Genomic DNA, 13,318 nt, shown 5'->3' on the forward strand with positions numbered 1-13,318 from the left:
AGGAAAAGAGTCACGGAAGATACAGAACACATACAATAAACCCAATACCACATAAATATTCCCAGCAGCTGGAATAATGCAATCTCTAAGTGCCTTATCTTTCAATCCTAAATACTAAGTATTTTTTCCAGATTTAATTTTGAGGAATGAAAAGATAAAGGAAAAAGAAAGATTCCAGAAGTATTTGGCCCATGTTGTTATCCAAACTATGATGAAACAGTGTTATAATAAATTGTATAGTCACAAAAGCACCCAGAGTGCAAAAACTAACATGAGGTCAAATACTTCTGATTCTCCCAGCACTCCTTCTTTTTTTTTTAAACACATGTGTTTATGCACAGGTATAAGACAGCCTAACACAGGTATTCAAATTACTATTTACCTCCCCTGCTGTACTTCAGTTTACTGGTTATATGCTATTTTATAAATTGCTTCAGTGTCTTAAACATGCAAAATACTGCTGTCAAAGATGCTATCAGAAACACTGAGTTTTGGTCACAGAAATCTACAGAAATGATATCTGACAATATAAAAAACCAGTCTGTTTAGCTTTTTGTGAAAAATTCGAACTGGATGATGACAATGATTTGGCCCTCTGTACCTCTTAAAGAGCATCCATCTCTAAGGAGCACAGGTTTCTTGTGTGGAAATCCTTTAACGCACCTCACCTAAAATCCATGAAACCCCCACATTTACTGGTGGAAAGGGCAGAAAAACTCTTTACCATTACTTATACCTTCCGTTTCTAATACAGCCTTGTCTCTCTTCTCCCATAGAGACAATGACCATGATTCATTTCTACTTCACTCATTTTGCTCCGATTAAAGTCCATTGTCCTCAATTATTGGTTTAAAACTGTAAAAAAATTGCTCTTAGGGCTGCCCAGAGACCAGAGTTCAATAGATACTCCTGGTACTTTACAACATTTTTTTGGAAAAAAAAAACATGCTCGCAGCCTGAATCTTCAATGTTATAAATTTCAGATTAGAATATTCATTAAACATTTTTTCCCCCTGGCACACAGCCACTTGGGGAAAATGTTTTTAATTTCTTTAAACTTTTATTAGTTTACTCATAAAAATCTTCTGCATTTCCAGTAGTGAGCTGGACTGTTACGGCACATCATCCAAGAAGGGAAAGCTTTCCACAGTTAAGAGAAACCTTTCATTCTTCAGCCTATTCTTGCTCAAAAATCATCACCTTGGAATACTGCACACATTACTGATTCACCTCAGGAAGTGGAGCCAAGCTCAATACAGGGGCTGGAAGAAGTATGACTTCAGGTGAAGAAAACTGGTGAAAAACAATAATAATAAATGGAACAATAAAATAAAAAGAGCAGGGAGATAAAATAAGCCTTTATGCAGGTGAAACCTCCTGTTACATTTTCACGTGCTGCACTCATTCCAGGAGCTTCTTTTATAATAACATTTGTGGTTTGTTTTCTGAATCACTGGAACGTGGCAACTTCACCTATTGCCTCTGAGCAGTGAATTGTGAAGAGCAAACAAAGTCCCAGGGTTCTTTATTGTTTGCATTTTGTTCACGTGTATCTTCGTTTCCCATGGTACCTATTTTTGAAAGAATTACTTTTTTTGTGACAGTGATTAGTAGTGGTTATGCAGTAGCATGAAATCTCTGTAAACATGACTTAGTTCTGGGGGCAAACCCAGGAACAGTTCAACAAGTCGCTTTATCTCCATGAGAAGATCGGCAGTTAAAGCCCTATGAGCAGAATATGCCAAATCAGTCTGTGACAGAGGAGGTGCTGCATTTTTATTATTTACAAATTGGATTATAGCAGCACTTAAAGCTCTCCATCAGGTCAGGGTTAAAATGTGCAAACCACTTGAAAAAACACAACCCCGGAGACCTGCCATCTAAACCGTGGTTCCTGAAGGAACTCAGAACCCCATCAACCTTTTAAGCAGGAAATCAATCACATTTTTTTTAGAATTATTTAATAATTTGTTTGTTGGCTTTGTGCCTTTTTTTTTTTTTTAATGGAATGTTAATTTCCAAAAGGACCTCCAACATTTTCCATCCTCAGTCTCAAATAAAAAAAATCAAAACAGTAGAGTTACTGGGCCTGAACTGAATGAGGAATTTCAGTTTTTACTTTTTTCAAACATGGCTTCTGTGAGGAAGTTCCTAAGACAGCATAAGCTATTCCATTACCAGCTCTGACCGGAGACTGTTAACACAGAAGTATATTCTAAGAACAGCAGCAGCATCATTCTGGAAAGCAGCTGAAATCCTGCTGCCAGAGTCATTAGAAAGGAAAGCAGACAAACTCTGGAGGTGTTAGGTCAAAGTACCTATCAGGTCTTTGAAATTTTTAATTTCTGCCTTCCTATTCTACTTCATTCACACAGTCTGAAGCGCCAATTAAACATTTATTGGTGCTTTCTCACTGCACTTTCTTCCTTCATAATGGCTCTGAGCAAAGCCTGTAAATCAGTCACAAGCAGAGCTTAAGAACTCTTCATTTTAACCATGCTCATGCGCTTCATTCAAAACGTCAGCAAGCAAGACTGAAGAAAGATTAGTAACTGTGGTTCTTTTGTGGCAGAAGCACTGTAAATGTACCTGACAGCTGCCTATTACAGCATTTAAGCACTCCTGGAGCATTTAAAAGGGTGCTGTCACAATATATTTTTTTTTTTAAATTATTATGCTTTATTTATAACCTAAACAGAGTTTGTTTGTAGACAAAAACTTGTCTTCAAGAGGCATGCAGCAGCTTTGCTATTAGCGAGTTTCCTCTGATAGACTGTTTTTTAAAAATAAAACAAACACGAGTCAATGACAGCTGATGTGAGACTTGCCTTAGAAAGGCTCATTCAACTACATACAATGAAAAAGGCTAAACATTTGATTCCCTTTTTCTTTTCTTTTCTTTTTTTTTTTTTAATTTGGCACTATTAAGTACAACATCTCAGAGAACGTATGAAGAAGTAGACCTAAAAAAAAATGTAGTAAGGGTTTAAACCAAGGTAGCACGCTAACGTGGAACCAACAATTCAATTCAATTAAACCACTATAACAAAGTCGGCAGCCTGTATGTATTTTCTGCATGAAACATTACGGATAAAGTTTTGAACTCCGATATAAATGTTAGCAAATCTCCCACTGGTGTCAGAAGGACCGGGTTTCACTCTACTGCTCTTTTGGCCTTAAGCATTTCAGTGTATCTTCTCGACTAGCCCTGTAATTCTGAAACTATTTCTTCTTCTCATCCAGTTTCTCATTCTATTGCTTTTTTCCCCACTGACAATTCTGTATCTTAGCAAAACATTTCGCAAACACAGAAACATTCCAGGGTGACCTCTGACAGCAAGAGCCTCTGTCTCTCAACACCCACAGAGATACAGGTCTTTTCCCGAGGCTGTGGCACGTCTCCTCTAGAGTGACCGCTGGCACACAGACCCTGAGTCCCATCCCAATGACCCTGCTGATGGCAGCCTGCAGGAGTGGGACAGGTTTACAATTGCTTTTACACCCCCACCAAAATTTTTCCATGCCCTGAAGGATCATGGAGAAAGGGAGGTAGGTCTGTGACTGATGCTGCGTTTTTGCCGGCTCTAAAAAAGAGTTTGGCACCAAAGACACGGCGTGCACAGCAAACAGAAAAGAAAAATGTGAAAATGCTACACACCTCAGAAGGCTTTATGATTTCACTAGATGAGACAATAAAATGTGGTACTAGGTCCATTAAAGAGACACAGACAGCTGCTGCCATACTATCGGGCAAAGAGCCACCTTTACCCATTCACAGAAGTGGTTCAATCACTAAGAAACACCAAATCCAGTCCAAACCAGCACAGTTTTGGTCCTGTCTATAACAAAACTGTCCAGATAGTAAAATCCTGACCAAGACTGTGCAACCCTGAGACAGCTAAGCAAATAAAAAGTGAGTACTTTGCTCTGACATTTTGGACTCTGGAATGACGTAGTGTTTTATGTGGGTCACAACCTTTGCCTGGATTATATTCCTCAGCGCAAGATTTAACGTCATCTTTGGGGCCATATTGATCCTAGAAGGCGTTGGCGGTTTTACAGCAGTGGAAATTTTGTTTCAAACTTTGCTATTTCTGTCATTATTTCACACCACCGATTAACCTAGATGGGAGAAAGGGAAATGGTATACTCCTCCTCTCGCAGTTTGATAATCAGCAATTGTGAAAACTGTTTGCACAGTGTATCCACAGACACATGTTTAAGCTGAGTACTTTTTTGTAACAGAAAATACCACCTGACTTTTAAAGCAAAATATACACTTATGATCTTAACCTGTTTTAAGAGCATTTAAAAATATTTTTATCAGTTATTTTTGATCTACCTTTGCATGACAAAAAATAGTCAAACACATTCCTGCCACAATAAACACTCCATATACAGATTTAAACCCAGGAACTAATTTCCATGAAAAGTGATAAATCCTTATGAACAGGTTTCTTAATCAAATTACTTAAGATCTTTTTAGCAGTTTGATCCAGCATAACTGAAATAAATAAGCACATATACTGTATGTGTCAGGCATATTACATTCTCTAAAATATAAGGAAGCACAATTTCCAAAGCAAATCCTCTGTAAACGATCAGCATACATCAAGCATTGCTTAAGTACCTTGGTTAAGCTGTTCTTCCACTTGCTTGAATAGACCAGTACATCAGATCTGGGATGAGTAGTTCTTGCTAGAGTGTACAGTGGTTTTTCAACTTTTTGTTTGGAATTGAGGAGGGAGAGAGCTACCTTTGTTGACAAACCAAGTGGATTGGGATTGTTGGGACTAATGGTCCATGTAGAATAGGCAGAGATTTTCTGATCATTTTGCAGCAGATGCAATGGTTTTCTCTTCATGAGATAACACCAGGTAAAATTCGTTGTGGTCTTGAGGCTTGGAAATGACAACCTCTGCATTTCTCCTGCATTCATGGCAGCCAGTGTTGTTACAGGCTTTGCTTGGCCTGGGCTGTTGATGTGCTTGCTCTCATTATTGTTACTTGGGGACCTTCTTTCTTGACTGTTACTTACAGCCTTGGGAAGAGAACTCTGGTTATTCACTGGAGACAATTCAGATGGCTTTCTAACTACAAACACTGGTGATGTTGAAGACTTAACGTCTTCAGATTCTGGTGACTTCTTTAGGGTTTCTGAAACCCCAGTGTCAGATGAATGATGGTCAGGCAGGTCTGAACTACTGGCCTTGCTGCTTTTTTCATGCTGTGTAACACTATCAGGATCCAAGAGGTGATTTTCAAGAGGCTCTGTGGTGCAAACTTGTCTTACCAAAACTGGTTTCTTTTGCTTACTAGTAGGGTCATTAGATCTAACATTCACTGAATGCAACGGTCTAGCATCTGTCATACAAGCAGCTCCACTCTCATCTTTGACACGTTTTTGCTGCTTTTCCATGGCAATATCTAAACTGTTGGCTGGGGAAAGCATTCGTTTACTTGAAGCTGTAGCTTCTGGTTGAGGGAAGAGTCCACTAACTGGCACTTTCTGAATGATATTTGAAGAGTTTCTGTTTCCATTTTCTGGTTGTGAATTTTCAAATTCAAATGAATTTGGCGAAGTCCTCTGATAATCTTTGTGAGATTTTGGCAGCTGAGTTTTGCCTTCGAGAGTTGGCACTGTCACAACATTTGTTTTGCAGATGGACTGATTTATCTGACCCTGAGTCACTAAAATGTGAGGAAGGGGTGCAACAGTTGCAAAGCCATACGATGGCATGCTGCTGTGAATACGGACAGGAACCACAAAAGGAGGAATCTGACTGCTGCAGTTATTAGGGACAATCTGCTTCAGAGGAGGCACAGAGTACGGATTAGACATGTCAGACAGTTTAGTCTGCATTTCAAAGGAGGATGCGTTCTGATCCACCCCAACTTGACTTGGACCGGTCTGAGTCGATAAAGTATTTTTCAGCAATTTAGAAGAGCACGGCTGACCTATATGTAATGTTTTAACTTGCAGTTGATACTTTGGAGCAAAACAATCCTTTTTTTCATCAGGATGACAAGAAAGAGAGTCTGTGCTTGCTTGCTCCCCTGGGGCTGATGTTTTAGTAGATGGCTGAGAAGGCTGATGAGTCAAGGATGGCTGTCCTTGATTATTCAACACATGATCTAGAGGCTGCTGAACCGAAGACAGGCTAACAGAATTACAACTCTGAATTGCTGAGTGAGGCCTGGAGTTAGTCTGTGAATACTGTGTACTTGAAGGAAAGTCCACTGAAGATTTGCCAGAGGTCTGGAGCCTGTGTAATGGCATTGTGGGCACATCTGTAGCATGAGCAGTCTGCAAGGCAGAAGTTGATTTCACTTGAGGCTGTTGATTTTCTGGAGAAATATTTAAAGATATTTGTCTTACGAATGGCCCCCTCCTCCTTTCTAGCAGAGGCACGTGCCCAGCAGCTCCATTTGCAGATGACACTTTCGGAGTGGCTACCTCTACAAGTGGGACAGGTTTTGATGGAGACATGCTTCCACAGTCAAAAGACTTACTTCTGTAGTCCACAACCTCCATTGAGGGCTGCGTGCAGCTGATTTGCTCTGAGGCAGCACGTCTCATTTCCCGGTAATGAGATCCTGGCACAGACAGTGCGTGTGAACCAGCAGGAATCATGAGGAATTCTGATGACTTACTAGCAGGCTCTGCTTTGGAAGGGTTCTCAGCCTTTAAAGTTTCATCTTTATCAAGTGAAGTTGAGAAACTGGAGGCATGAGACAAGCTACTCTCCCGACTTAGGCTTCTAGAAAGTGTGGAGTCAACACTTGATTCAGCAGATGAATGCTCCATTTCAGCCAAGCGAATTCTTTTCTTCTTCGGTGGAAGCTTTTCTGTTGGTAATTTTGACAGTGTTTCACTGCGCTGTGGCCAGTTAAACCTTTCTGTCTTTTCCTGGTCACTGCACTGGTTTTCTTGGTCTCTGTCTGGTTCTTCTGTGACCAGTATTTCAGGAACCTGGATGTTATGCTGTCGAACAAGTCTCGATGGTTGAAGTGGCGTGCTTCTCTCGTTAGAAACCAGCTGGCTTCCCTGAACGTCCCCTCTGGGTGATTCTGACGACAAGGGTTGATGACGCTGGGGAGAATTTAGATGAGAGTGTCTGTCTTCTTGGATTACAACAGTATTCAAAGAGCGGTGCTTCGCAACCTTGTTGGGCTCTTGAGAAGAAACTGGTGATAGTCTTTCAAACGACTCTGATTTCTCAAATGAGCTATTTCTGCTCAGTGAATTGGTGTGCTGTATTACTGAAATGCCAGTCCCTTGTCTTTTCAACTCCATCTTTTCTTGCGCAGCTGAACTGGCCTGCTTTTCAATAAGTGGAGCCATCTTTGGCTCCATAGTCTGATCTGTGCCTCGAGCCACAAGCTGAACTTGGGAACTCTGAAGCAGAAGTTTGCTTGGTTGTTGTGATCCTACCACTGTTGTTGCACTGTATTTTGACAGACTGGAAGAATTTGCTGGCTTGCTTTGGCCTTCTGTGTTCTTCGATGGTATGCTCGAATCATTTTGCTGTGGGTCATCATCATCACCAACACTTTTCATTTTCCTTCTTTTCCTTATCTGGGGTGTCTGCTCCCAGACACCAGTTGAAGTAGTGACTCTGTAGTGTAGAATTTGAGGCTGTGTACTGTTTGTAACAGCTTTATGCTCAGGTTCCCGGATTGCTGCTTTAGTTTTAGGTCCATGCAACTCTGAACAATAAAATTTCTTGTGGTTTTCAAAATTTTCCAGTTTCCTATATCTGTTTCTGCAGGTTTCACATTCAAACATTGTTCCTCGCACCTGGGGGGACTTCTTAGTTTTTTCTAAATTTGATCCCTGTGCCAAGGATTTGCTCCTTTGCAATAAGGATTCATTGGATAAATTACACCCCAGATAACTTTCTTCTACAGATCGCACCAGTCCAAGACCTTGGCTTTCACCAGTAGAAGAATCTTCTATTGCTGCCTGTCTAACAAGGGTCCGAGGGTGTCCGCCTTGGTTCAGTGGAGTAGCAGGTCCCGATACAAAAACATCATCATATAAAGAGCCAATCTTATCATCAAATGACTGGCTTCCTCGAAGAGGATGAGAGGGAGGTATTACGTTTGGAGGTACTGCTGAGTAACTGGTGGTAGGCATGGAATTACTTCGTGTTATAGGTAAACAGTCAAGGGATGGTACAGAAAGAAGAAAAACTTGCTTTGATTTCTCAGTGGGCGTGAAAGGAGACTTTGGTATATCAGAGCTTGAGCTAGTTCTTCTTCCCATGGGCTTTAAATCAAACTGGAAAGAATCTTTAAATATGTAGGATTTTGGTGAATCTATGCTTCCTCTTCTTGAAAGAGATGTTCTTCTTGGTTTCACGCTATCTAACTGTTTGTCATCTACAACAGCTTCGTTGTCAGAAATTAACTTTGAGATACGCTCCTCAAGAGTTTTTGTTGCCAAGGGAGGTCGCATTTGGCCAGAGAGAATCAGATTTTTTTCAGCACAAACAGTTTGTACCACTGATGCCACCACACCACTTGTTCGTGGCACACAGGGCAGGTTTTTATTTGGATCTTTCTCAGAGGTCAGCAATCCCCTTGCAAAAGGAGCTGGAGGGCTCATTGTTTGATCAGCACTTTCAGAACGAGAGAAATAACCAGAATCAGTACTACCTAAACTTCTAGGGCTCAAAAGACATTTTCCTTGCTGATCTTGAGAACCATCAGTTGCCTGTTGTCTCTGGAGCTGGGCATGCACTGATCCTCCTGCAGATCCCAGCTGTTCCTCTAATAGGCCTGCTTCTACTTTCTGATGCTGCTTTATGTCATTCTCCTTGAATGAGCCTGTATGTGTCACATTTGACTGAAGAGCTGTCACTTTAGAATCTCCTTTTCTCTGCGCTGCAGCAAGCTCGGGTGCTGGTTCTGTTACTTTTGGGCTATCAGCCCTTAATGGAGAAACATTTACAGGATGGACGACTACTTTTGGTAAAGCTGCCCTTACTTGAGGTTCTGCATCATGTAACGAAGAGTCACCTGGTATACAATCTGGGTTGCTTACTGGAATAGGACTTCCTTTCTGCAATGTTTCTGCACTTGAAATGACTTTCACTAATTGTGCAGGTTCCAGTTCTTGATCATCTTGTCTTTCATCAGCAGTGCCTTCATCTTCACTTTCACCACTTTCTTCCACATCTGAATGAATGCTAAGTGCTTTGTCCGAGTCTTGAGACAAGAAGAGGCCACCTGAATCTGGTTGTAGAACAAGTCCAAGTTTGATAGCATGTGCATGAGATTTTTTGTGCTTGTACAGATTGCTTTTGGTTTTAAATGAAAAGCCACAAGTCACACAAGGATATGGTCGCTCTCCAGTATGGGATCGGATGTGCTTTTGGAGAACGCTGGGCTTGGCACAGGCCCGATTGCAATACTCACAGACGTATTTCCCTAGCTTTTTAGGCTTCTGGTCTTTTAAGAGGTTACATATTTGTTCTACACCATGGTTTACAACTGATGCTATCTGGGCTGAATTATACACGGGACCTATAGGCAAGTGTGTTGAACCTGATGTGCTAATTGACAGAGGTGAAGATGAACTAGCTACTAACTGGTTTTGAGAAAAAACCTGAGTTACAGTGGAAGATGAGGTGTGAACAACAGAGGAAGTTACTGCTATGCTGTATATCTGCTGGAGCTTGGGGTTTTCTTGACTCTGCTGTTGCACCACTGACCTAGTTAAACTTGGACACATAACAACCTGGTGATTTTGTTGACTGGTTTTAGTAATAAGGTCTTGTGAATGAGAAACTGATTGGCCTTGTGCTTGTCCAGTCTTGGCTGTTGTTGCTACATGCACATTGTTCAACGTACACGGGTAATAGTGAGGTCCAGCTGCAAACTCTTGCTGTGACAAAGCAGACTGATTTTGAACGCTTACTCTATTGGACGTGAGACTAGAAGAGGTGCTTACAGTTTTATTTGGTCTCAGTTTCTCTATTTGCATCCCATAAGGGGGGCACTCTTGTGCTAAGGTGTTCAGTTCAGGCTCCATAGCTTTTAATAAGACATCGAATGCAGTGCGTGTACACGGGGATGACGTACTGCGATCAACAAAATTAATACATTCATTACTGTCAGTCTTTGTTTTACTTGATGAGGAGTTTAAGGGAGGTTTCCTCTCTGCTGAGTTCAGTTGGTTTGCATCAGTATCCCCCGCTGCCTGTTTACACAAATCTAAGGACTGATGCGTCAGTGAAAGCTTTGTCTGCATTGATGCCTCAGATTTGGTTGTTTCAACACTTATCTCACTACAAAGTGCTCCCCCATTTTGTTTGGTACATTGATTTCCATTTTGCACGGGCAGGTGATCCTGTGCCATGGCGTGTTCCGAGGCATCTGGAGGAGCTTTTAGTGGTGAAGGCTCTGCATTTTGCTTGACCTTGGCTTCAGCGGGGCTTCTCAAAGGCGATTTTGGTATTTTTTTAAGATGGTTTTCAGACACAATCTTTTTTCTTTTCACACCCTTAATTGTATCTTGGGTTCCTCTAGTACCAGCATCGGTGATTTCTGTTAAAACACAAAGAGAACAAAAAAGAATATTCAAATTAGATAACACAGTATTTTTTTTTTATTTATACCGCTCCTAGTTTCAACAGTAAGCCCTGGGGCAACAGGACTGACATTTGTCTTTCCAGCCTCCAATACTTTCTTTTAACAGTAAAGGTATCTTAGTGAAGATCTATTTTGTTTTTATCTAAAATGAGCAATGCTTTCTAACTGATGCTCGAAGACATCACAAAAGTAATTCACTATAGGAAAAGCTTCAAAGAAAATGTAAGAAAAGAAAGGTTACTGAAGGAATATTTTAGCAACTCTTTTTCAGATAAGTAAAAGAAGCCTCCCTCTTGCACTGGTTTAAAAATCCAAATCGTTATAGGAGGAAAATGAAGAACCAAGACACATATGTCATGTTTGTCACTTTTTCCATCTATATGTTCCCATAGTCAAGCAATGAACACAACTTCCTCGTGGTTATATTTGTAAGTAGATTTATCATGGAAATGGCACAACCACCCACACCATCTGTCAAATACTGTATTTCAGAGCTCCAATTACTGAACTTCAATGGCATTTCAGATGAGCAACTACTGCAGATGAATAAAATCAGTCACACTTAAATGACTTTCTATTTGTGCATCATGAAACAAAATAAACTAAATTTAAATTATTTCATAACTAGCTGCACTTGTTGCTCATTATAAGCAGATATGCACACGAGTTTTAGGGAGGTAGTGAAGAGTAAACGAATTGGAGTATTATTCAGCAGAACAATTTTGCAGCAAGTACTTGTATTTGAAGATAGTCCTATTTCCTCTATAATAAAAATACATATAGACTGAATTTGAGTATTGATACTTAAAAGCCTTTCTTTTTTATAGATACTTGAGTTACACACCTTTGTCTACCTCAAATGAGTGATGTTTAATCTATCAGCTTTTACCTTTTTTTTTCACTTCTTTCCTAACATATAGGCAGTCCTAGCCATTACCTCAGCTAGCATCACTGGTAGTGCAAAGGAATATTAAATGGATGTAAATTCATTTTCTTAAGCTTTAACGTACTCCTTCATTAGGCTGTTAGCCAGAACCCTATTCGTCTGATTGCCAATATTAAAAGCAAAGGAAGAGTCTGATGTGACCGGAGGGCTGATGGCTCTGAGAATGTTCAGCTGCACACACATTTTGGGAAGCAGAACTGAGTAACCCGATGCAGTATGTTTACCCGCACGCTCAGGAACAGAGGTTTATGTGCAATTCTGGGCAAAGAACAGCCTTAAGACAACATATACAGGGACAAAATTCTCACAGTCAACTTCACAAGGAGGCAAGTGGAGAAAGCTCCGGCACCCCAGTACCCGCCAACCCTATGGTGCCCTCGGAGCGGCACAACGACTATCCCCTTGCAGAAACACCAGCTGGCTTCCGTACTGCGGTGGGAGGAAAGCCAACGCAGCGTGTGCATCTAACAAGAGATACTGCAGTTGATGAATCCAGAGTGGAATTCCTGCTCCATGCAGAGGAAATCTAGGCAATGCTTAAAGCTTGTTTAGCAGAAGAGAATGCAAAGTGACCAGCAGGAGAGAAAAAAAAAAAAAAAAGGCAAAAAGATGTTATGTTTTCTCCATGCCAGAGCACAACCCAATTGCCAGATTCCTGGAAATTCAAAATCCAATTTCCAGCTCAATGCCAACTTAATTGTACGCATACATTCACTTTGGGTGAATGGATATTCGGGAGATTACCTTGCAAACTGAAAGATTAAAGACTACACATCACACAATGTGCTGGTTTTGGCTGGGGTAGAGTTAACTTTCTTCACAGTGGCTGGGAATTATGGAGTCGTGGCTGCATGGTGCTTGGTTGCCAGCCGGGGTGAAACCACAACACACATAATTTATAGCAAATGTGAAAGCTCTGCAGAACCCAACCTATTCCTCTCCCAGTCCTACCACAGAAAGCATAACTACGAAGAGTAAGAGCCTGTTTTGTCACATTCAGCAGTCCTATAAAAAAGATGCTTGAATCACTGGCTCCAAATCCTACTTATGGAGGCTGTGTGCTCCTTTGTGATTCCAGAAAGAAATTTCTGCAGTAATTGTTCACTTACATGAACTTTGGATTTACTGCTTTATAACCAAAACATATTCCTATTAGACTGGATTTAATATACTCGAAGTCAAGCAGTCTTCCATCACAGTGTTTTGTACTTTCCATTGCTTCACAATAAACAGTGGCTTACAGTAATAAGTTATCATTGATATTATTAATGGTGAATTCTTTAAAATTCATAGTCTACTGTAACTGTTTTTTCTTCAATAACAATAAAAAACAGTTTTACATGAATCAAAGAGAAAATAACAAGGTAATTATATAAAAGAGTGCTTTTAGCCATGGTTTGGTGATCTCTCTGAAACATGGCCACGTTAATTGAGTGTAAGTAATTTGGTTCCTTTTATGCACACACTGTAGCTTTTATCCTGTCACAATCACGCCCCCACACCGATCATACTGCCAGTGTTTGTACCGGAGCACTACGGGAAGAGCTGGGCAGATTACAACATAGCTAGGAAGGTAGGAGTGCCAGGAATTGCAAACATTCAAGCAAACGTGCACAAAAAAGTCTGAGGTGTTTCATACTGCAGCAATCGAGCAATCAAGGGATGTGCTGTTTCCTGATGCCTCAGAATATTCAATAATTACTGTTTCTGGGTTCCAACCACGTAGTGCAAAAGCACAAGCATACTCAATCTGCACTGGTGAAATGGAAACCA

General features: G+C 40.7%; 1 protein-coding gene across 11 annotated transcripts in view; it reads right to left on the reverse strand.

Moving 5' to 3' along the window:
- The window catches only part of HIVEP1 (human immunodeficiency virus type I enhancer binding protein 1), a 127,186-nt gene that overhangs the window by 26,998 nt on the left and 86,870 nt on the right, over positions 1-13,318 (reverse strand). For all 11 annotated transcript variants that reach the window (XM_027891656.1, XM_027891654.1, XM_027891653.1 and 8 more), the window contains one exon: positions 4,631-10,554. In XM_027891656.1, the coding sequence (XP_027747457.1) occupies positions 4,631-10,554 (5,924 nt within the window). The remainder of the gene's footprint in view (positions 1-4,630; positions 10,555-13,318) is intronic.

Source organism: Empidonax traillii, unplaced genomic scaffold (assembly GCF_003031625.1).
Source record: "Empidonax traillii isolate 1590-97213 ecotype Southwest subspecies unplaced genomic scaffold, ASM303162v1 scaffold324:size701061, whole genome shotgun sequence".
Classification (NCBI taxonomy): domain Eukaryota; kingdom Metazoa; phylum Chordata; class Aves; order Passeriformes; family Tyrannidae; genus Empidonax; species Empidonax traillii.